This window comes from Aedes aegypti, chromosome 3, assembly GCF_002204515.2.
Source record: "Aedes aegypti strain LVP_AGWG chromosome 3, AaegL5.0 Primary Assembly, whole genome shotgun sequence".
Taxonomy (NCBI): Eukaryota; Metazoa; Arthropoda; class Insecta; order Diptera; family Culicidae; genus Aedes; species Aedes aegypti.
Genome location: NC_035109.1, coordinates 341,621,263 through 341,645,751, shown reverse-complemented (window position 1 = coordinate 341,645,751; position 24,489 = coordinate 341,621,263). Strand labels below are relative to the sequence as shown.

Genomic DNA, 24,489 nt, shown 5'->3' with positions numbered 1-24,489 from the left:
GGCCGGCGAGAGAAAGACGGCGAATCGGGATGAAGAACGACATAATGCCCGGCTTGGAGGTCATCAGCCAGCACTGTACCGTTCTTGTTGTTCCTGGAGTTGCCCCACAGAGCGTGCCGGGCATTCAGGTCACCGACGATGATATATCGTTGCTTCCGCGGTCAGCTTCTGGATGTCGCTCTTGAAGCGTGCTATGGAGCCGTCGGAGTCTCTGCACTGGGTGGGACAGTAGGCAGCGATGATGATGATGGGGCCGTCGGGTGACATCAGTTCGATGCCGACAGCTTCGATGCACGATAGCCGGAAGTCTGGGAGCAACCGGTATTGGAGGCCTCTTCTGGTTGCGATAGCCACGCCACCACCTTGCTGATGGTTTATGCCGGTCGAGTCGGACGATGGTATGATGAGGGAGGCTGAAGTTCTTGTGGCGGTTTAAGGTGTGTCTCCGAGAGGCACGCTACGTCGATTTCGTTGGAATGCAGGAAGTCAATGATTTCCGGCTGTTTTTGCGCCACAGAACGGGCGTTCCAATTAAGGAGCTTTTAGGCTGAACATTGCAACGCATGAAAAACTGCATCATTTGCATGAGCATTTTCTGCATCTCTGTCACCAGCGATGTCAATTGGTTCAGCACTTGCGTCATGCCATCCGGGGGCGGCGGGGGCGGATGCCCTTTGTTGGAACGGACGAATTTGGCGGACCGGCTCCAGGTGCGCTAGCCCAGAAACCAGGAGGAGGTCCAGTGTTGCTTTTTCCGCTGGGATTCAGGGACCGGGATGGTTCCCTTGGGTGGTGCTAACTCCGGGAAGTTGCTGAGGTCGATGGCTACTTGCTTCTTCGGGCGATGGTTTCGTTGGTTCACTTGCCGCCGGAACTGAATAAATTCAGCTCGCTTCGGGCAGGCGCGGCTTGTTGATGAGTGTCCCTGGCCGCAGTTCACGCAGATGGGCTTCGGTTCCCTCGGCCGCGCAGTCGGCCGTGGCATGGTTGTCCCCGCAGTTGGAGCAGCGGCTTTGGATGTGGCAGTTTTTTGGCCCCATGGCCAAAATTCAGGCAGTTGGAGCACTGCGTAACTTCCCGGTAGGTCGGTTTGTATCGTTCCCACTGAACGACGTGGTAGAACAGGGCACGGATGTCCTGTAGTTCCTTCAGCGACGTGGAGCCCTTGGGGAAGTGGACCAGGTACAGCTGGTCGCGGTACCTCTTGTTGGAGTTCGTGGCGCCTGATTTGAAAATCTTCGCCGGCTTGAGACCTGCTTCCTGTAGCTCTGCTTCCAGTTTGTCGGTCTCCATGTCATCCAGGCCCCCGAAGGATCGCCTTGAAGGGCTTGTCGGCTTCCATGTCGTGGGTGAAGTATTCCATCTTGTTGATGTTCAGGAATGTCTCCACCGCACGGTAGTGCTTGATACAGGGAACGGTGATTTTGTACCCATCCGTGCACCGACGGAGGGTCACTTGCAGGCCTTGCTTGACGTAGTAGTCCAGCTTCGAGTAGAGCTCTTCCGGAAAGCCCTTGGTATAGAACGGCGGACATCGTTCCTTTTTTTCCACGCTTTCCGCGAGGACTGCGAACCGGTTGGTTTTGAGCACGCGCTTGCTCACGTTTTCTTCCACGGTGGCGTCTGCTCGACGCTTTTGCGTCCCGGAGGGGCCGGGTTTGCCCATACTGGGGAGTGACGAAGCGTGGGACAACGCGAGAGAAAAAACTAATACTTTGCCAAGAACGAATAGTAGAGAGCACCGAAAAGACGTCCGATCTGATCGGCTAACACGTTTTGAATGGTGATTTCACCGGATGAGGGTATCTTTTATACATGCGTAGCCCTGCGCTGCACTCATACTAGGATGGTGCGAACGAAAATGGATGAAGTAGCAAACGAAGCGAAGGGGCGGAACAGCGCTCACCATTCTACGGGTATAAAAGAGAACCGACTGGTTCGGTCGGGCATCAGTTTCAGTTTTCGTTTGGAATCTAAAACAACGTTAGCAGCACGATGGCACCGAAAACCAGCGGAAAGGCCGCGAAGAAATCCGGCAAGGCCCAGAAGAACATTGTCAAGGGCGATAAGAAGAAGAAGAAGCAGCGCAGGAAAGGAAAGCTACGCCATCTACATCTACAAGGTGTTGAAGCAAGTTCACCCCGACACTGGCGTTTCGTCGAAAGCCATGAGCATCATGAACAGCTTCGTCAACGACATCTTTGAGCGTATTGCCGCCGAAGCCTCCCGCCTGGCCCACTACAACAAGCGTTCGACGATCACATCCCGCGAAATCCAAACCGCCGTCCGGCTTCTGCTCCCGGGAGAGTTGGCCAAGCACGCCGTTTCGGAAGGCACCAAGGCCGTCACCAAGTACACCAGCTCCAAGTAAATGACGACCGACACTGCGTTCAATCACACCAAACCAAAAGGCCCTTTTCAGGGGCCACTATTTCAATCCCGAAAAAGAGTTGATTTTGAAAATCTGACACTAGACTGTTTTATCACACTATTGAACCGACTGAGGTAGTGTCACGGCGGTGACTTCATACGTGACAACACCCCCCTCTCTGATCAGTTTGAATTTATCCAATTCATTTTATTTATTCGATGTTATCAGTTTCAGTATTGATTAATTATAACGATTACAGTTGCAGAGATTTGGATCCCCATTCAGCTGCGTAATAAATAATAGGAATTTCATTGTTAAGCAGTATAGGGAAACATCTGTTCACAAAAAAAACCCTAGATCTAAGTTTTTCCATCCGTTTGAATTTAAAACAAGAAGATCCACTTCGTACGTTCAACATTTCTGCTGATTGCAAAAAAATGTTGTACCTTAACCACACTCCATTCACTAGCAGAACGTTTAAAGTTCAATATTTATGCTGATTGCCATGTTGCACCTTAACAACTTCATTTTTGCTATCGGTTGTGCTGCATGTTAGTAGTTTAGACAATTTTGACATCATAGGACTAGCTAGCTAGGCAGGCATGATGACAAGTTTCGTGGTTCGTTCGTTCTTCTTCTCAACGTATTGGAAAGAAGCTCATTATGTTTTCTAGCGTCCCATTACAAACGATCTCGTAAGAGCATCCCAGCAGTTCAGGCTATCATAATAACGTTTATCGAACAACAGTTGATGCAAATGTTATCGATCGGATAATCTCGATAATGCCATCAATCGGTTCCCATTGATGGGGCCCATTCACATAGTTCATGGGTGGGTGGTGTGTCTTCGAGATGTAACGGGTCAAACGAAATTGGGAAAACATTCTTATACACAATGGGTGGTGGGCGCGTTGCAAATGGTCATTGTTGGCGTTATGAAATTTGCGAATGATGGTGACATGACACGTTGTGTGGTTGCCATTCGGCTTCCTGGCTCGGGTGTTGCTCAGTACTAGCACGGACAGACACGTTGAACAGCCCCTGAGGGCACTGTACACAAAAATATATCTCGATCGGGGGAGTGTAGGGTGCAGTTTCTACACCGGGAACACGTGCCGTGGGGCATGTTAGGGACTTCCGAGAACAATTTGTCGCGAATTCAGCGCGACATGTCCGGTACTACTGCCGCCAGAAGAGATTGTATGGAATGTTCATTCGATGCAACTGCAGCTAGCAAAACCGATGCCTATTCGGGCAGATTTCGCACTAGCTCATTTGCAGATTCCACCGCAGGGAGGGTGCTTGCTTTGCTTGCTTGCTTCTTGAAGTAAAACATTCTCAGATAAACTAGATCCATAGTAGCACGTGCACTGTCCTTTTCCAATGCAGTTGCCGCCGATGGCTGAGGCAATGCCAGCAATTTGCACACATTCGACCAACCAACAGTGCACAGGTGGAAGGTGATGTAGTGTTTGGTGACATTGTTTTCCGGACAAAATGGCACAAACTTGTGTGACTGACGTCATAGTCGAGCCCAAGTTTTCGGTATGTTTGATGAAAAACATCAAATTAACATTGTTCAAAGTTTACTAAAACCAAACGCGTAACATCGCTCGTCGGCACTGGGGAATGACTTTGTTTGAGGCTCATTAGGGGCCATTTAGACACCGGCATACTGCTATACCGCGCATGTCACCGCAAAGAGCAACCATTCATGTTGCAAATTCACCACCGGCCGTGCAGGGTGGTATTGTTTCAATAGTTACTATTGATTGTTTTATCGAGCAAAGCACACCATATGGCGCACGGGTGCTGTAAAAGACATGTCTCAGCGGTGCTTTCTCGCGAAACCGGCCCGATGTGGCGATGACGGGCTGCTAGCGAGACTCATGCACTCACCAAACGGACATACTAGACAGGCAAATACTTAGTGCGATTACCGGAAAAATGCGTTTTAAAAAGGTGTTACCAAAAATATGTACAATATTTCGCGAACAGTCATCCAGTGGACGACCATGTCTGCATCCCTAACACAGACGACGAAATCGAACACCGCACTGTTGCCAGAATTTCCGTCATTCATTCGTTTACTATCGCCATCGTGTGAGTGTTACTCTAGCTACCTATCGAGATGTCTGAAGTTGCCACTGAAGCCGCTGCCGCAGCCCCCGGCTTGCCTCGCCAGCCAAGACCAAGAAGCCAAGGGCCCCCAAGGGACAGGGCAAGCCGAAGAAGCCGTCGACCCACCCCCCAGTCAACGACATGGTTGTTGCTGCCATCAAAACCTTGAAGGAACGCAACGGATCGGTCCCTGCAGGCCATCAAGAAGTACATCGCCGCCAACTACAAATGCGATGTCGCCAAGCTTGCCCCATTCCTCAAGAAGGCCTTGAAGAATGGCGTCGAGAAGGGCAAGTTCGTCCAAACCAAGGGCACCGGCGCTTCCGGTTCGTTCAAGCTGAAGGCTGAAGCTAAGAAGGCCGCCAGTGAGAAGAAACCGAAGAAGGCCGGCGAGAAGAAGGCCAAGAAGGCTACCGGAGAGAAGAAGAAGGCCACCAAGAAACCAGCTGGGGAGAAGAAGGCCAAGAAGCCAGCCGGCGAGAAGAAAGCCAAGAAGCCGGCTGCAGCCAAGAAAGCCAAAGCTGCTGGTGCCAAGGCTGCCAAAAAGGCCGGTGGTGTGAAGAAGGCTGCTGCTCCGAAGCAGAAGGCCACCAAACCTTCCAAGACCGCCGCCAAGAAGCCCAAGACCCCAAAACCGAAGAAGGCTGCCCCAGCCAAGAAAGCTGCCGCGAAGAAAGACCGCTGCCAAGAAGTAAATTTGGGACAGCAACCGTACTGTTGTAAAACAGTATCTAACATCCAATCAGTCCTTTTCAGGACTACCATCCAAGTTTAGAACAAAGAGTTGCACAGTCAATGATATTCCATTTCCATTTATTTCCAGAGGGAAATAAATCCCCCCGAAAAGTTACGTGCACTTTGCCACTGAATGGCGAATTCTTCCCGAACCCTTTCGCAAATCAATAAAATTGGCCAATCATGCACCCCTTTCTCTGCCAGCAACTGTAAAGCCCGGACAGGTAGGCGAGCACTGGCTGGCACTCACTGTAGCGGTGCATCCGTACCCAAAGCAAACCTCCACTAGAGGAACAGCTTTTGATACACTCGAATGATTCAAGGATTTGAAGAAGTCTATCGACTTAAAGGCTCCCCCAGATCTAAGCGACTTTTTACGGCGACAGCGACAAAAAAACGTCGCGATTTCGCAGCGATTCGCGTCGTGTCAGTCAAGATGGTTCCATAGAAGAGTGCTTGCAGCGACACAACAACGAAATCGTGTCGCTGTCGCCGTAAAAAGTCGCGTAGTTTTGGGGGAGCCTTATTTAAATCGGGTTGAGATTCGTAGCGTTGCCTTGTGAAACCAAAAACATGTTTTCGCGGCAACCTGGAATCGAACCAAGGACCTTGCGATCGATAGGCCCGTGCGTTTTTAATACACTCAGGCAAATGGACTATCGAAATACATTGGATGCACTTATGAAAATTCGCCACAATAAATCGGGTTGAAATTCATAGCTTTGCCTTATGAAACCAAACATTGGCAACAAAAAATGTTTCTCGCAGCAACCTGGAATCGAACCAAGGACCTTGCGATCGTTAGGTCTGTGCGTACACCACGCGCCTACCGACGCCTGGATGTGAGTTGATGCTAAAACGAAACATAAAGCGTTCGTATGTCAAAATGCAAAATGTATGCATTTCGATAGTCTAGTTCACAGGTCCGTACGTACCGGACCTACTGGGCAGGCTGAGTATCGACATCCCAAGTAGAGCGGTCAAGTACAGTTTGCTGCTAATAACCAAAGTAATCTTGACAGCTGATCCAGTATGAGCGAACTGCCACTATTTTCCTTGCGGAATAATCAAATTACTCTTGTGGATGTTGCAAATTAAGTTAATTGGCAGTAAAATACTAAGCCCAGGGATTGGCTTCTGAAAATCTCAATCTTTCGGGGCCAATGGGTCGACCTTGCTCAGTATGTTTGATTTTTCGTAATCCAATGCTGTTCCACTATTCCAAAGATGAGAGCAAATCAATACAGTGTAACTGATTTTAAGCGTGATTGGCGAATCGAACGCCTCACATCCCCCCATCGCAGTTTGGGTACGAGAGAAAGAGAGTGAGCACCGCCGCCATTTGCTTGCGTGCACCGAGAAAAATTTGCGGCTCGAAAATTTGGCCCTGAGCTCCTGACACTCAAATTGAAACCGGTAAATTACTTCCGCCGCTGTTACTACACGTGGAGCATTTCCGTTGGAGTGAACGCGTCTTCATTATCAAAATTTTTTGTGCTCATTCTTTTGATTTATTTCGCACATGGGATTTTGCGAATGCCTCTTCTTCTTCTCATTTTTCTTGGCCGGCTTCTCACTTTATTTTTTTATGTGACCATTTTGCTCACATGGCTTGTTGGGAAGTTGAACCCAGACACCTTCAGCATGGGTTTGCTTTGTAGCCACCGACTTTACCACTACACTAAGGAAGGCCTTGACTGCTATTTATCAACATTATGCTCTTCAAGTGCGTCTTACTGCCGAGTTTCAGATAATTTGGCCGATGCCAAACTCCAGATGCCAAAATAAATCAGTGTTTCATTAAATTGATGTTTCTCTAAAGTAATTAAATCTAGGGTGAATTAAAAAAATAAAACAAACCCACACATGTAGCAGCATCTACCTTACCTATTCAATTTGTAATCGATTAGTTAACTAATGAGAGATTAGAAACTCTTAAAATGCTGTTCCCAAGGAAATCTGGATTTATTGTGGTATGAATATTCAACAACTTAGGATTTTTTTTGTATCCAATATGTTTGAGTGCAAAAACTTTCGGCAAGATTATTTTAGGCTAGTAAACTTTTCTTTCAAACTCTTGAGTCAAAAAGTTAGAGCCAAGCTCAAAAAATCAAACAAACATTGTTTGGTACTACATTGCTAATTATTGAGAAAAGTGAAACCTTTTTAAGAAGTTAGTACCGTAAAATGGGGTGTTAAGGACTCGTGGGGTTTTAAGGGATTGAACTTCTCCATCAAGTTTGAAAAGTCACAAAAACGTCGGAAGTCGATATATCAGTCATCTGAAATGCTTGCTTTGTTCGGAGGATTGTGAGCTGCATTATGTGATCGGGGATATCTATTAATATTAGGTATTGTGGAGTCTAGATATTGAAAACGATTCAAACCATTTTTGAAAGAATTTTATTGGCAAAAAAGATTTAACTACAAAACAATGAAACAATATTAACAAAACTATGTGAGTAACCCAGAACATAAGTATATTTAATTGAGATCACAACGCAGACAAAAGCTTTTGAAAATGTTATCTAGATTTCGCCTTTTAATATTTCTTATGGAAAAAGTTTCTTTTTGAAAGTTAGCGGGGTGTTAGGGGATTATCTTTTCTACTACTTTTTCCAAGTTACAAAACTCGTTCGATTTATGCCGATATATGTTCCATTATACTTTAGGCTTGTTCCGTGAAGTAACACTGCATTGTAAAGGTTAAGGGGACTATTTTGTTTGTTACTGAATATTACTAAAATGTCTAGCCCTGAAAATATGGGATTTTTTTTTTTTTTTTTTTTTTTTTTTTCTCAGAGGCACCCGAGTTGCGCGAAGAGTGAAACCAAATCTACCTATCGAACTGTCAAACTGTCTACCTATCGAGCAGACCAGCAAAACAAATAGGGGCTATTTTCGAAGACGAAGGAGAACAATCATTCAAAGAAGCAAATGCAAATATATAGGTTATGATCCTGTTGCATTCAAGTATCAAAACCAATTCAAGACAATTTCAATATCGAGTTAGGGAGAGTTAACTGTACCGTCAAGCTACCATTCACCGTGCATTTAAGAAAATTTGCACTTCAAAAAAATATAAAACTATTCCAAATAATTTGAAGCGTACTAGAATACCACTACGTAGCGGGCAATTATATAATAATTCAGGGAAAAATCTAAAACTAGTGATGCATAACAAAAAATTAGTCAAAAATTATGTTTGAAAATGTCATGTTAAGGTCGCCTCGTACCGTTCTATGTGTCACCATTTACCGTGCGTATAGTTTTCGTCATGATTTGATTTTGTATCTTGAAGAAACGTTGTTAATGGAGCAACTATGTTGCTAGTAGTGTGCGCATTCATTTTTAAGAGTATTCAAATCTTCATTTACAATAAAAACTATACAAAGTTTAAAAATTGGCTAAATTATTATTTTTTAATTAAAATCGTTATAGGAGGTTTGACTGTATTGTCCAAACCATTCCATATTCACTTAAATTCTAAATATGAAGTAGTTTAATGACGACATAACAATAAATCTAATATTATCGCATAATTTCATGCCTTTTACACTATACACGGTAATAGGATCCATATATATTGAAAAGGATCCATTCACCGTGCATTTGGGTTTCGACTGAAACACAATAAAAATTCTAATTTGCATTAAATCTCATTGCTCATACGATGAAATACATCTTACTAATAATATCCACAGTGAAAACTTGTTGAAATTTTGAAAAATTTCATACTCTATCGTTAAAATAAAAAATGTGATTTTTTGGCGTTTCTACTAAGATTGTTGCAATATCTCGTTATCAAACAGAATTCACATGATTTTGTCTACATAAACTAGGTTTTTCAAAATTATTTGTGGCAAAAACTAGTTCGTTTCATCAGTTTTATCTTATTTTGCTGACCAAAGAATGATTTGTGAAAATTGTATGAATATTCTGTAGGAATTTGTATATGTGCACGGTGAATGGAGGCCGCACGGTGACTGGTGACTTAACGGTATATAGGTTATGATCCTGTTGCATTTAAGTCTCAAAAACAATTCAAGACAATTTTACGAAGTATTGACAGTTTCCAGATTAATAACTATGAAAGATTTAGCAGTTAAAAGAAAACGGTTTGCGTTTGCAGGAGTTCCAAGTTCGATAATATTGATGTATTATCTGATTGAGGTTGAGCATAACTTATGAAAATGAATGAAAGCATCAAAGTTATTGATCAAAAAGATTATGTTTTGTTGTTGGCAAAATATGGTTTCATTTGCGAAAGTCAAATTCCTTTACAACCCTGTTTTGCAGTTACGTCAAAAATCACACATTTTCATGATTATCTCAGAAATCTGCCATAGGATCCTCATAATTGTGTTTGGCACGCGACGAGAGAATCCAGTACTGACCCGATTTTGTCAGCCAATTTCAGATTTGTCAAAAAATTGGTATCGTCATGTTTTACCACGTACCCTCTTTAAAAGTCCATGTAACCATGTCGAAATTTGAAAAACGGGAACAAAATAAAATGACCCGATTTGGTCAGCCTAAAATTCATCGAGGGGCTGACAAAATCGGGTCCTTACTGTAGTAGGGCTGTCCTTTGTTTAATTATTGACATACTAGAAGTTGCTTGAAAACACCCCATTTTACGGTAGACATTTCATCATCCACTTTCAATACATTTCAATGAAACTGATTTGTTCAAAGTCATAAATGCTTGTTGTGGTTTGTAGATTCGAAGCTTGGAAATGTTCGTTCAAAACGATTTTCCCGGTGACCTTCTCAAATTCCCGGTTTTTTCCCGTCGGTGGATTCAAATTCCCGTCTCTCACCCGGTTCGGTGATTCGTTTTCCCTTCGTTTCGTTTCGGGTGCGCGAACACAATTCCAGTGCTTGTAAATATTGATTGCAACCGCATCCCATTTCTCATAAGGTACAGTGTGGAACATGATGAAATATTTGTTCGTCCATCGCATTGTGGAACCGAGCGAGGCAAACTAAGAAGTTCCTAACGCAATCCTAATGGAATTTGATGAGTGGTAATAGGTAATAGGGAGTGGTACGACGAGCGTTCCGTACCTGACACTGAAGTCCGGAGTTGAGATGCATGCACGTGAGATTGGTATGGAAAGATGCACGCACTGGATTTCACCGGCGTGGCATCATAGCGGTTGTTGTTTTCGAACCGACCGAAGTACAACAAGTAAGTAACAACAGTAGTGCCACCCCGGGAAATGACAGTGCTGACTAGACTAGACTATGTATGTATATATATATATTGGCATTTTATGGTGTCTTCCAATCGGAGACGAGAATTTTCTCCCCAAGCCACGCCACCGCCGGACTGCAAAAGCGTGTAGTGCTTGTCCCATTAGATTACCCTTGCTTTTAGTGTGTGAACATTTGTCGTATCAACTCCTTGATGAGTGTGTTTGGTGGCCCTGAAAAGGGCCGTTTGAAGAGCGAAACTTTGGAATGCGATTTAACCTCCGAAACCGTACAGGGTGCGTCCCTGACGCTTCAGAGCGTAGACAACATCCATAGCGGTAACGGTTTTACGCTTGGCGTGTTCAGTGTAGGTAACGGCATCACGGATGACGTTTTCCAGGAACACCTTCAACACACCACGAGTTTCCTCGTAGATAAGTCCGGAGATACGCTTGACTCCTCCACGACGAGCCAGACGACGGATTGCGGGCTTGGTGATACCCTGGATGTTATCACGCAAAACCTTGCGATGACGCTTGGCGCCTCCTTTTCCGAGTCCTTTGCCTCCCTTGCCACGGCCGGTCATTTTGGATGAATTTGGTTCTGTGTTCGACGACGGTAGTACTGGAACTGATGGCTGCGCCAATTTTCATTAAATTCATGTTTATTTGCAATTTTTGGTTTACAAGGTAATTGGTTTACATGTCAAGAGGTTGACCGATAGGTCCTTCAGCTTTGGTCTTAAAGTTGGATTTTGATAGATGTTTTTGTTATTTTTGCGGTTTTACCCTAGTTGTTATATTGGCCGTATGGGCTCTGGTGGTTTTTAAAAGAAAATTTGTTATCCTAGCTACTATTTACAAGACTACAATAAAATAAAATTTGATAACCTAGGGGGGAACGAGGTCCCGGATGACCTGCTGGTCCGATTGGTGGCAACGAGCCCTAAATCTACCGATCGAGTCACCAAAGCGCTCCTCTAATGTTTTGATCTCGGCCAGACGGTGAACCTCGGTTGTCCTCGTTCTCGGAGGGCTGTTGAGGATCATCCGGAGGAACTTATTCTGGGTCCTCTGGAGCCTCAGATGGTGGGTTTTTGCGCAACTCTCCCAGATTGGAACGCCATATTCAATTACTGGAAGAATGACCTGTTTGTAAACAGCAAGCTTATTCTTCAGAGACAGAGTTGACTTCCGGTTGATCAGGGGGTACAATGCTTTGAGCAAGATGTTGCTTTTGGTGACCGTTTTGTCAACCTGCTGTCTGAAGAGAAGCTTGCTGTCTAACGTTAGCCCAAGGTAGTCGGCTGCATCAGACCATTCCACCGTTGATCCACCGAGGGTGATTTTACAATCCTCAGCCGGAACAAGTCTGGGGGATTTGGAATAGGGGAAGAGGATGACCTGGGTCTTCGCTGCGTTGATACAGATCTTCCAGCTGTTCAAATAATCTGACAAGACGTTCAGGCCTCTCTGGAGTCGAGATGTTAGTGCTCTCGTGAATCTGCCGCTGTAGACGACTGATGTGTCGTCAGCGAACAGTGACAGTGAGCCGCCTTCAGGGAGCTGAGGCATGTCCGAGGTGAACAGGTTGTATAGTAGGGGACCTAAAATACTGCCCTGTGGAACACCTGCGGGGATGTTGTGGGGGTCTGAGTTGACTCCATTGAGGGAAACCCTGAACGTCCTGTTAAACAGATAGTTTTTGATGATTTTCACCAAATAGGTGGGAAGATTGTATCGGTGCAGCTTGTACACCAGGCCGTCGTGCCAGACGTTGTCGAATGCTTTTTCAACATCGAGCAACGCCATGGCGGAGGATTTGGCAAGGGACTTGTTCCGCCTGAGGATGTTGGTTACTCGAGTCAGTTGGTGCACGGTTGAACGACCGCGTCGAAAGCCAAACTGTTCCTCGAGCAAGATGTTGTTTTGATCGGCTGCCGAAAGCAGCCGTCTGTTGATCGCTTTTTCAAAAAGCTTTGATAACCCTGAGAGAAGGCTGATGGGTCGATAGCTTTTGGGGGAGGAAGGATCCTTCCCAGGTTTCTTAATGGGGATGACTTTTGCTGACTTCCACGACGAGGGGAAGTAGCTAAGTCGGAGGCACTGATTGAAAATCAGTGCCAGATGTTGGTAGAACTGGAGACTCAATTGCTTGAGCTCCAAGTTCAGGATGTTGTCGAAACCTGGGGCCTTCATGTTTTTGGATGTTTTGAGATAGGCCAGCAACTCGTCGGCAGTGATCTCCAACTCCTCCGAGAAGTCGTTGGGAGATTGGTGTAGGTTAGCTGCGTGTTCGGAAACAGCAGCTTCGTGTGGGCTAGGAATGTCTAGCCCTAGATTGTGGGAGCTGACGAAATGCCGACCTATCTCAGCAGCCTTCTCCGCAGGGGTTATCAAGCGATCCTTAGAGTCGGTGTTGTCTAATGGGATCAACGGTGGAATAGGTCTGGGTTTGGATTTTAAAAGTTTGGTCATCTTCCAGAATGGCCTAGCACAATCTGGGAGAGAGCGGATCTTGTTGGAAAAATCATCGTTCCTGAGGTCCACCATTCTGGCCTTGATTATTTTGGATATGCGATTGACTTCGCTTTTCAACGCAGGCAGACCAGAGCGTTGGTACTGCCTGCGTTTGGTGTTCCTTAAACGAATGAGATCTTTGGTAACACGATCGATAAAAAGGGGGTTGCTCACCTGACCAGATGCTGGTACATGCTGTTCTCGGGCCACGGAGATGGCCTCTTCGACGCTCTGCAGGTGCCGGTCGATGTCTTCAGCGGACGCCAGGGGAGCCTCGTACTGGATGTTAGCGTCGACACACCGCTGGAATTGGCCCCAGTCGACACGATGGTAGTTGCGCCGGGTGACCCGATGCCGGTTGACCAGGGAACCAACTTCTGCCACCACCGGGTAGTGGTCCGAGCTCAGGTCCTGGTGAACGACCGGTTGGGAGATGTTGTCGGCCATGTTGGTCAGGAAGACATCAATGGTCGCATGGGCCCCGGACCGGCTCAGGCGGGTGGGTGAATCCGGGCTCAGGATGGTGTAGTGGCCTTCCTCCAGGTCCTGTTGTAGGATGAGGCCGTTCCTATTTCGCCGGGGGTTTCCCCAGGTCTCGTGCCTTGCGTTCAGATCGCCAGCCAGGATGAACTGCCCCTGCCGCCGTGTCAGTTTGACGAGGTCTTGCTTTAAGGCCGCCGATGTTCCGTCGTTGATGTTGGTTTGCTTCGGGCAGTACGCCGCGATGATCGTGATTGGGCCGATGGAGGTTTCCACCCGAACACCTACGGCCTCGATGATTTGGAGTTGAAAGCTCGGCAGCAGGGTGCAGTTGACGTTCCTCCGCAGAGCAACCGCAACGCCTCCACCTTCGGATCCGCACCGGTCAAGCCGCACGAGCCGGAAGTCGGGGATGAAGATGTTAACTTCCGGCTTGAGGTGCGTCTCCGTTATCACGGCTATGTCGATGCCTTCCTGGTCCAGGAAGGCGGACAACTCTCGATTTTTGCTCCGGAGGGAGCAAGCGTTCCAGTTGAGGATCTTGGTGGTGGCCTCACGGGCCATATTTGGATAAGAACGCAAATACCACCGAGTTGGCGGCGTCGATCTGTTCCGACTTGGAACGGCAGGCTCGTAGCCGTTGGAAAAGGTTCCTTGTGTATTCCAACATTTGCTCCGGCGTGTACAGGGAGCCGTCGTCGTCGGAGGGAGGAGGAGTGCCGGAAGCACTGGGTCCAGGATTCCCCCATCCAGGAGGGGGCGCATTCCGGACCGATGGAGCAGCGGCGGCGGCCGCGAGGCGTTGCTGAACGGAGGGGGCCGACTGGCGGGATGCCTGCCGGTGGGTTGGTTGAAGCGGTGGCAGATTGGGCACTTGGTAGCGGGGCGTCGGGAAGTGCTCCTCAGTCAGCGGTGGGGGTGGTTGGCGCTGGCGTTGCCGTCCCAGCTTCTTGGCGGACGCTTGCTGGCGGATTGCCAGAAACTCCGCACGTTTGGGGCAGTTGCGGCTGCTGCCCTCGTGGTTTGCACCGCAGTTGGCGCACTTCGATTCGGTGCCCTCCATCGGCTGGCAGGTCGAAGTGGCGTGCGCACCGGCACATTTGCCACAGCGGGGCTTCATATGGCAATTCCTGGTCCCGTGGCCGAACGCGAGGCAGTTGCCACACTGCGTCACGTCTCGTTTTTTCGGGCGGTAGCGCTCCCATTCCACCACGATGTGGAAGAGCGCTCTCACTCTTGTCAGGCCCGCCATGGTGGTAGACCCCTTCTCCAAATGGGCCAGGTAGAGCTGGTCCCGGTGTCGTCCTCCTTGTGCTCGCCGGATGGGGAACACACTCGTCGCCTTGAGTCCAGCCGCCTTCATTTCATCGATGATGGCCTCCGGGGTGAACTCCGGCAGCCCTCGGACGAGTACTTTGAACGGCTTGCTACCGGGGGCATCGTGGGTGTAGAATTCCACCCCTTTTGCCTTCAGCAGCTTGCCGGCCTTGTCGTAATCGGCGCCGGAGGCGCACATGATCTTAGTGCCGGTATGGCACAGCTTGAACAGTGGCCGGATGTTGTTGGCCGCTAGCTCGGATCGCAGCGCCGAGAGGTCCTTCGACGCCGTGAAGAGGGGGGGAACCTTCGCGCCCGGGGGGGCTTGGTCCACAGGCAGGGAGGCAAACTTGTTATTTGCCAGCAACCTGCTGTATGCCGCCGGGTTGGCATCTTCATTCCTGGCTCGTTTTGGCGCGCTGGTCTGCCCGCTGTCGGCCAGCGGGGCGGGGGTCGAGGCGGAGTCCGCCTTTTGCTTCCGATTGCGACCCATCGCTATGGGCCGCGGTTGCTCTGCTTCGACTAGCAGAGATGCTTTCTGGCTAGCCACCCCTAGGAGGTAGGTTAGCGCCGGAGAGCAGTCGCGGGAGCGGGAAATCGCGAAAAAAGAGTGCACTTCGCACACGCACGGAAGAGAATTCGAACTTGTCTCGCAACTCAAAAAGACACGCAACCGTTCACAACGGCAGTTCGATTCGGAATGATGGCTGCGCCAAACACTAGCGGCCACTTTTATACCCACTCGAGGGTTGAGTTCTTCTTTCCTCTCTTGCTTTTTCTATTCTTCCGTGGCTTCCGATTGGTTGCCTGCATCGATATGAGCATATAAAAGAGGACTGCCTGGTTTTTTGACCCTCATTCTGTCGCTGCGTTTCAACTGATCCGTTTGGATTGAAAGCAAATTAATCATCATCTAACACAATGGCCCGTACCAAGCAGACTGCTCGTAAGTCTACTGGAGGAAAAGCTCCTCGCAAGCAGCTGGCTACCAAAGCCGCTCGCAAGAGCGCCCCAGCCACCGGAGGTGTCAAGAAGCCTCACCGTTATCGGCCAGGAACCGTTGCTCTGCGTGAAATCCGTCGCTACCAAAAGTCGACTGAGCTGCTGATCCGCAAGCTGCCATTCCAGCGTCTGGTTCGTGAGATCGCCCAGGACTTCAAGACCGATCTGCGCTTCCAGAGCTCGGCTGTCATGGCCCTGCAGGAAGCGAGCGAGGCCTATCTGGTCGGTCTTTTCGAAGATACCAACCTTTGCGCCATCCACGCCAAGCGTGTCACCATTATGCCCAAGGACATCCAGCTGGCTCGCCGTATCCGTGGAGAACGCGCTTAAATTCGGTCTGCATTATAGTTGCCATTCTCAACAAAACGGCCCTTTTCAGGGCCACTAGAGCATTCCCTAAAAGAGTTGTGTGAGCAATTTTCCCTTCAGTGTACCTAAAACTGTTTGTTCCCCTGGGGGAACGATTACTTCCTAAAGCCCCTTGACCTTCCTCCTACCACCGAACGATCATACTCTCAACACTGATGAGGGAGGTACGTCAACCAACCGACAACTCGAGTTGTCCCTTCATGCTTCGCTTTGCACACACTTTTGAATGTGCATCTCCAGCGCGGACTTCATTCTCTGGTACCGGCCGTATGTTTCCCCTTCTTCTTATGCTCTTTTCCGGATGCAGAAGCTTTCCCAGCTCGCCTCCCCTTGTTGCTACAAACTAGACAACTCGAACATCCAACATTGAAAGTTTGACCGTATGATTGAAACGTAATCTTTGGCTTGTTTACTTTGAAACACACCCCTATGATAGTTATAATTGATAATTGTGGGGTTTGGAAATTGATTGATTCCTTTAATATTAGGAGCTCCTGATATAGCCTTTCCTCGAATAAATAATATAAGTTTTTTTAAATACTACCTGCTTCATCAACTCTTCTATTGTCAAGCAGTAGATAGTAGAAAATGGGGCAGGAACTGGATGAACAGTTTACCCTCCTCTCTCTTCAGGAACAGCTCACGCAGGGCTGGCTGTTTCAATGTTTTATGTTTCTGTTTCGGCAAATTGAACTCCAAAAATCGAAAGTCCGAGGTATCCCGAACAGAACATTTAAGAAGCCCAAACGTTTCCCCCCGCGGAATCTAGGAATTGATTCAGAAATGGTCATAATATGGCCGATATCTCTTCATCGATCCTCTCTGTGGCTAAATTAGATAAATCTGCAATATTTCAACAACAACTCTCTAGCGGTGGACTGGATATTGTCGTCCTGAAAAGGACGGTTTTTGGTTTGATGCACGCAGTTGTAACTTATGCCTTCTTTTCGGTCTTCTTCGGCAGCAAGACAGCCTGAATGTTGGGCAGAACACCACCTTGGGCGATGGTAACACCGGACAGCAGCTTGTTCAATTCTTCGTCGTTGCGGATGGCCAACTGCAGATGACGGGGAATGATTCTGGTCTTCTTGTTGTCACGGGCAGCGTTTCCTGCCAATTCGAGCACTTCAGCGGCCAGATATTCCATAACGGCAGCCAAGTAGACTGGAGCGCCGGCACCGACACGCTCGGCATAGTTGCCCTTCCGGAGCAGACGGTGAATACGACCGACTGGGAACTGCAATCCAGCGCGGTTGGAACGGGACTTTGCCTTTCCCTTAACTTTGCCTCCTTTGCCGCGGCCAGACATTTTGTGGTTGAGTTTGAGTGGACTTGAGAAACAAACGTTCACGAAGCGTACGTAAGCGGTACTGATGGTGATTTCACCGGATGAGGGTATCTTTTATACATGCGTAGCCCTGCGCTGCACTCATACTAGGATGGTGCGAACGAAATGGATGAAGTAGCAAACGAAGCGAAGGGGCGGAACAGCGCTCACCATTCTACGGGTATAAAAGAGAACCGACTGGTTCGGTCGGGCATCAGTTTCAGTTTTCGTTTGGAATCTAAAACAACGTTAGCAGCACGATGGCACCGAAAACCAGCGGAAAGGCCGCGAAGAAATCCGGCAAGGCCCAGAAGAACATTGTCAAGGGCGATAAGAAGAAGAAGAAGCAGCGCAGGAAGGAAAGCTACGCCATCTACATCTACAAGGTGTTGAAGCAAGTTCACCCCGACACTGGCGTTTCGTCGAAAGCCATGAGCATCATGAACAGCTTCGTCAACGACATCTTTGAGCGTATTGCCGCCGAAGCCTCCCGCCTGGCCCACTACAACAAGCGTTCGACGATCACATCCCGCGAAATCCAAACCGCCGTCCGGCTTCTGCTCCCGGGAGAGTTGGCCAAGCACGCCGTTTCGGAAGGCACCAAGGCCGTCACCAAGTACACCAGCTCCAAGTAAATGACGACCGACACTGCGTTCAATCACACCAAACCAAAAGGCCCTTTTCAGGGCCACTATTTCAATCCCGAAAAAGAGTTGATTTTGAAAATCTGACACTAGACTGTTTTATCACACTATTGAACCGACTGAGGTAGTGTCACGGCGGTGACTTCATACGTGACAACACCCCCCTCTCTTATCAGTTTGAATTTATTCAATTCATTTTATTTATTCGATGTTATCAGTTTCAGTATTGATTAATTATAACGATTACAGTTGCAGAGATTTGGATCCCCATTCAGCTGCGTAATAAATAATAGGAACTTAATTGTTAAGCAGTATAGGGAAAAATCTGTTCACAAAAAAACCCTAGATCTAAGTTTTTCCATCCGTTTGAATTTAAAACAAGAAGATCCACTTCGTACGTTCAACATTTCTGCTGATTGCAAAAAAATGTTGTACCTTAACCACACTTCATTCACTAGCAGAACGTTTAAAGTTCAATATTTATGCTGATTGCCATGTTGCACCTTAACAACTTCATTTTTGCTATCGGTTGTGCTGCATGTTAGTAGTTTAGACAATTTTGACATCATAGGACTAGCTAGCTAGGCAGGCATGATGACAAGTTTCGTGGTTCGTTCGTTCTTCTTCTCAACGTATTGGAAAGAAGCTCATTATGTTTTCTAGCGTCCCATTACAAACGATCTCGTAAGAGCATCCCAGCAGTTCAGGCTATCATAATAACGTTTATCGAACAACAGTTGATGCAAATGGTATCGATCGGATAATCTCGATAATGCCATCAATCAGTTCCCATTGATGGGGCCCATTCACATAGTTCATGGGTGGGTGGTGTGTCTTCGAGATGTAACGGGTCAAACGAAATTGGGAAAACATTCTTATACACAATGGGTGGTGGGCGCGTTGCAAATGGTCATTGTTGGCGTTATGAAGTTTGCGAATGATGGTGACATGACACGTTGTGTGGTTGCCATTCGGCTTCCTGGCTCGGGTGTTGCTCAGTACTAGCACGGACAGACACGTTGAACAGCCCCTGAGGGCACTGTACACAAAAATATATCTCGATCGGGGGGAGTGTAGGGTGCAGTTTCTACACCGGGAACACGTGCCGTGGGGCATGTTAGGGACTTCCGAGAACAATTTGTCGCGAATTCAGCGCGACATGTCCGGTACTACTGCCGCCAGAAGAGATTGTATGGAATGTTCATTCGATGCAACTGCAGCTAGCAAAACCGATGCCTATTCGGGCAGATTTCGCACTAGCTCATTTGCAGATTCCACCGCAGGGAGGGTGCTTGCTTTGCTTGCTTGCTTCTTGAAGTAAAACATTCTCAGATAAGCTAGATCCATAGTAGCACGTGCACTGTCCTTTTCCAATGCAGTTGCCGCCGATGGCTGAGGCAATGCCAGCAATTTGCACACATTCGACCAACCAACAGTGCACAGGTGGAAGGTGATTAGTGTTTGGTGACATTGTTTTCCGGACAAAATGGCACAAACTTGTGTGACTGACGTCATAGTCGAGCCCAAGTTTTCGGTATGTTTGATGAAAAACATCAAATTAACATTGTTCAAAGTTTACTAAAACCAAACGCGTAACATCGCTCGTCGGCACTGGGAATGACTTTGTTTGAGGCTCATTAGGGGCCATTAGACACCGGCATACTGGCTATACCCGCATGTCACCGCAAAGAGCAACCATTCATGTTGCCAAATTCACCACCGCCGTGCAGGGTGGTATTGTTTCAATAGTTACTATTGATTGTTTTATCGAGCAAAGCCACACCATATGGCGCACGGGTGCTGTAAAGACATGTCTCAGCGGTGCTTCTCGCGAAACCGGCCCGATGTGGCGATGACGGGCTGCTAGCGAGACTCATGCACTCACCAAACGGACATACTAGACAGGCAAATACTTAGTGCGATTACCGGAAAAATGCGTTTTAAAAAGGTGTTACCAAAAATATGTACAATATTTCGCGAACAGTCATCCAGTGGACGACCATGTCTGCATCCCTAACACAGACGACGAAATCGAACACCGCACTGTTGCCAGAATTTCCGTCATTCATTCGTTTACTATCGCCATCGTGTGAGTGTTACTCTAGCTACCTATCGAGATGTCTGAAGTTGCCACTGAAGCCGCTGCCGCAGCCCCGGCTGCCTCGCCAGCCAAGACCAAGAAGCCAAGGGCCCCCAAGGGACAGGGCAAGCCGAAGAAGCCGTCGACCCACCCCCCAGTCAACGACATGGTTGTTGCTGCCATCAAAACCTTGAAGGAACGCAACGGATCGTCCCTGCAGGCCATCAAGAAGTACATCGCCGCCAACTACAAATGCGATGTCGCCAAGCTTGCCCCATTCCTCAAGAAGGCCTTGAAGAATGGCGTCGAGAAGGGCAAGTTCGTCCAAACCAAGGGCACCGGCGCTTCCGGTTCGTTCAAGCTGAAGGCTGAAGCTAAGAAGGCCGCCAGTGAGAAGAAACCGAAGAAGGCCGGCGAGAAGAAGGCCAAGAAGGCTACCGGAGAGAAGAAGAAGGCCACCAAGAAACCAGCTGGGGAGAAGAAGGCCAAGAAGCCAGCCGGCGAGAAGAAAGCCAAGAAGCCGGCTGCAGCCAAGAAAGCCAAAGCTGCTGGTGCCAAGGCTGCCAAAAAGGCCGGTGGTGTGAAGAAGGCTGCTGCTCCGAAGCAGAAGGCCACCAAACCTTCCAAGACCGCCGCCAAGAAGCCCAAGACCCCAAAACCGAAGAAGGCTGCCCCAGCCAAGAAAGCTGCCGCGAAGAAGACCGCTGCCAAGAAGTAAATTTGGGACAGCAACCGTACTGTTGTAAAACAGTATCTAACATCCAATCAGTCCTTTTCAGGACTACCATCCAAGTTTAGAACAAAGAGTTGCACAGTCAATGATATTCCATTTCCATTTATTTCCAGAGGGAAATAAATCCCCCCGAAAAGTTACGTGCACTTTGCCACTGAATGGCGAATTCTTCCCGAACCCTTTCGCAAATCAATAAAATTGGCCAATCATGCACCCCTTTCTCTGCCAGCAACTGTAAAGCCCGGACAGGTAGGCGAGCACTGGCTGGCACTCACTGTAGCGGTGCATCCGTACCCAAAGCAAACCTCCACTAGAGGAACAGCTTTTGATACACTCGAATGATTCAAGGATTTGAAGAAGTCTATCGACTTAAAGGCTCCCCCAGATCTAAGCGACTTTTTACGGCGACAGCGACAAAAAAACGTCGCGATTTCGCAGCGATTCGCGTCGTGTCAGTCAAGATGGTTCCATAGAAGAGTGCTTGCAGCGACACAACAACGAAATCGTGTCGCTGTCGCCGTAAAAAGTCGCGTAGTTTTGGGGGAGCCTTATTTAAATCGGGTTGAGATTCGTAGCGTTGCCTTGTGAAACCAAAACATGTTTTCGCGGCAACCTGGAATCGAACCAAGGACCTTGCGATCGATAGGCCCGTGCGTTTTTAATACACTCAGGCAAATGGACTATCGAAATACATTGGATGCACTTATGAAAATTCGCCACAATAAATCGGGTTGAAATTCATAGCTTTGCCTTATGAAACCAAACATTGGCAACAAAAAATGTTTCTCGCAGCAACCTGGAATCGAACCAAGGACCTTGCGATCGTTAGGTCTGTGCGTACACCACGCGCCTACCGACGCCTGGATGTGAGTTGATGCTAAAACGAAACATAAAGCGTTCGTATGTCAAAATGCAAAATGTATGCATTTCGATAGTCTAGTTCACAGGTCCGTACGTACCGGACCTACTGGGCAGGCTGAGTATCGACATCCCAAGTAGAGCGGTCAAGTACAGTTTGCTGCTAATAACCAAAGTAATCTTGACAGCTGATCCAGTATGAGCGAACTGCCACTATTTTCCTTGCGGAATAATCAAATTACTCTTGTGGATGTTGCAAATTAAGTTAATTGGCAGTAAAATACTAAGCCCAGGGATTGGCTTCTGAAAATCTCAATCTTTCGGGGCCAATGGGTCGACCTTGCTCAGTATGTTTGATTTTCGTAATCCAATGCTGTTCCACTATTCCAAAGATGAGAGCAAATCAATACAGTGTAACTGATTTTAAGCGTGATTGGCGAATCGAACGCCTCACATCCCCATCGCAGTTTGGGTACGAGAGAAAGAGAGTGAGCACCGCCGCCATTTGCTTGCGTGCACCGAGAAAAATTTGCGGCTCGAAAATTTGGCCCTGAGCTCCTGACACTCAAATTGAAACCGGTAAATTACTTCCGCCGCTGTTACTACACGTGGAGCATTTCCGTTGGAGTGAACGCGTCTTCATTATCAAAATTTTTTGTGCTCATTCTTTTGATTTATTTCGCACATGGGATTTTGCGAATGCCTCTTCTTCTTCTCATTTTTCTTGGCCGGCTTCTCACTTTATTTTTTTATGTGACCATTTTGCTCACATGGCTTGTTGGGAAGTTGAACCCAGACACCTTCAGCATGGGTTTGCTTTGTAGCCACCGACTTTACCACTACACTAAGGAAGGCCTTGACTGCTATTTATCAACATTATGCTCTTCAAGTGCGTCTTACTGCCGAGTTTCAGATAATTTGGCCGATGCCAAACTCCAGATGCCAAAATAAATCAGTGTTTCATTAAATTGATGTTTCTCTAAAGTAATTAAATCTAGGGTGAATTAAAAAAAATAAAACAAACCCACACATGTAGCAGCATCTACCTTACCTATTCAATTTGTAATCGATTAGTTAACTAATGAGAGATTAGAAACTCTTAAAATGCTGTTCCCAAGGAAATCTGGATTTATTGTGGTATGAATATTCAACAACTTAGGATTTTTTTTGTATCCAATATGTTTGAGTGCAAAAACTTTCGGCAAGATTATTTTAGGCTAGTAAACTTTTCTTTCAAACTCTTGAGTCAAAAAGTTAGAGCCAAGCTCAAAAAATCAAACAAACATTGTTTGGTACTACATTGCTAATTATTGAGAAAAGTGAAACCTTTTTAAGAAGTTAGTACCGTAAAATGGGGTGTTAAGGACTCGTGGGGTTTTAAGGGATTGAACTTCTCCATCAAGTTTGAAAAGTCACAAAAACGTCGGAAGTCGATATATCAGTCATCTGAAATGCTTGCTTTGTTCGGAGGATTGTGAGCTGCATTATGTGATCGGGGATATCTATTAATATTAGGTATTGTGGAGTCTAGATATTGAAAACGATTCAAACCATTTTTGAAAGAATTTTATTGGCAAAAAAGATTTAACTACAAAACAATGAAACAATATTAACAAAACTATGTGAGTAACCCAGAACATAAGTATATTTAATTGAGATCACAACGCAGACAAAAGCTTTTGAAAATGTTATCTAGATTTCGCCTTTTAATATTTCTTATGGAAAAAGTTTCTTTTTGAAAGTTAGCGGGGTGTTAGGGGATTATCTTTTCTACTACTTTTTCCAAGTTACAAAACTCGTTCGATTTATGCCGATATATGTTCCATTATACTTTAGGCTTGTTCCGTGAAGTAACACTGCATTGTAAAGGTTAAGGGGACTATTTTGTTTGTTACTGAATATTACTAAAATGTCTAGCCCTGAAAATATGGGATTTTTTTTTTTTTTTTTTTTTTCTCAGAGGCACCCGAGTTGCGCGAAGAGTGAAACCAAATCTACCTATCGAACTGTCAAACTGTCTACCTATCGAGCAGACCAGCAAAACAAATAGGGGCTATTTTCGAAGACGAAGGAGAACAATCATTCAAAGAAGCAAATGCAAATATATAGGTTATGATCCTGTTGCATTCAAGTATCAAAACCAATTCAAGACAATTTCAATATCGAGTTAGGGAGAGTTAACTGTACCGTCAAGCTACCATTCACCGTGCATTTAAGAAAAATTTGCACTTCAAAAAAATATAAAACTATTCCAAATAATTTGAAGCGTACTAGAATACCACTACGTAGCGGGCAATTATATAATAATTCAGGGAAAAATCTAAAACTAGTGATGCATAACAAAAAATTAGTCAAAAATTATGTTTGAAAATGTCATGTTAAGGTCGCCTCGTACCGTTCTATGTGTCACCATTTACCGTGCGTATAGTTTTCGTCATGATTTGATTTTGTATCTTGAAGAAACGTTGTTAATGGAGCAACTATGTTGCTAGTAGTGTGCGCATTCATTTTTAAGAGTATTCAAATCTTCATTTACAATAAAAACTATACAAAGTTTAAAAATTGGCTAAATTATTATTTTTTAATTAAAATCGTTATAGGAGGTTTGACTGTATTGTCCAAACCATTCCATATTCACTTAAATTCTAAATATGAAGTAGTTTAATGACGACATAACAATAAATCTAATATTATCGCATAATTTCATGCCTTTTACACTATACACGGTAATAGG

At 46.5% G+C, this 24,489-nt stretch overlaps 7 protein-coding genes and 1 pseudogene across 7 annotated transcripts in view; 5 read left to right on the top strand and 3 right to left on the bottom strand.

Annotated features, from left to right (window-relative positions):
* Positions 1–1,666, bottom strand: part of LOC110678221 (histone H1-I-like) — a 1,903-nt gene extending 237 nt beyond the window's left edge. The window contains exon 1 of the mRNA XM_021850841.1: positions 1,457–1,666. Within this exon, the coding sequence (XP_021706533.1) occupies positions 1,457–1,666 (210 nt within the window). The remainder of the gene's footprint in view (positions 1–1,456) is intronic.
* A 180-nt stretch (positions 1,667–1,846) lies between these two features.
* On the top strand, positions 1,847–2,423 carry LOC110678220 (late histone H2B.L4-like). Its single transcript, XM_021850840.1, has one exon. The coding sequence runs from the start codon at positions 1,847–1,849 to the stop codon at positions 2,369–2,371; it is 525 nt and encodes a 174-aa protein (XP_021706532.1). The 3' UTR covers positions 2,372–2,423.
* A 1,795-nt stretch (positions 2,424–4,218) lies between these two features.
* On the top strand, positions 4,219–5,415 carry LOC110677963 (annotated as a pseudogene).
* Positions 5,416–10,653: 5,238 nt separating this feature from the next.
* LOC110677971 (histone H4) lies at positions 10,654–11,063 on the bottom strand. Its single transcript, XM_021850138.1, has one exon. It carries the CDS (start codon positions 11,010–11,012, stop codon positions 10,701–10,703), a length of 312 nt encoding a protein of 103 aa, XP_021705830.1. The 5' UTR covers positions 11,013–11,063; the 3' UTR covers positions 10,654–10,700.
* Positions 11,064–15,473: 4,410 nt separating this feature from the next.
* On the top strand, positions 15,474–16,129 carry LOC110677967 (histone H3). Its single transcript, XM_021850134.1, has one exon. It carries the CDS (start codon positions 15,664–15,666, stop codon positions 16,072–16,074), a length of 411 nt encoding a protein of 136 aa, XP_021705826.1. The 5' UTR covers positions 15,474–15,663; the 3' UTR covers positions 16,075–16,129.
* Positions 16,130–17,047: 918 nt separating this feature from the next.
* LOC110678219 (histone H2A) lies at positions 17,048–17,508 on the bottom strand. Its single transcript, XM_021850839.1, has one exon. The coding sequence runs from the start codon at positions 17,420–17,422 to the stop codon at positions 17,048–17,050; it is 375 nt and encodes a 124-aa protein (XP_021706531.1). The 5' UTR covers positions 17,423–17,508.
* Positions 17,509–17,608: 100 nt separating this feature from the next.
* On the top strand, positions 17,609–18,127 carry LOC110677968 (histone H2B). Its single transcript, XM_021850135.1, has one exon. The coding sequence runs from the start codon at positions 17,701–17,703 to the stop codon at positions 18,073–18,075; it is 375 nt and encodes a 124-aa protein (XP_021705827.1). The 5' UTR covers positions 17,609–17,700; the 3' UTR covers positions 18,076–18,127.
* A 1,347-nt stretch (positions 18,128–19,474) lies between these two features.
* On the top strand, positions 19,475–20,943 carry LOC110677964 (histone H1-like). Its single transcript, XM_021850132.1, has one exon. The coding sequence runs from the start codon at positions 20,202–20,204 to the stop codon at positions 20,880–20,882; it is 681 nt and encodes a 226-aa protein (XP_021705824.1). The 5' UTR covers positions 19,475–20,201; the 3' UTR covers positions 20,883–20,943.
* The last annotated feature ends 3,546 nt before the right edge of the window (positions 20,944–24,489 follow it).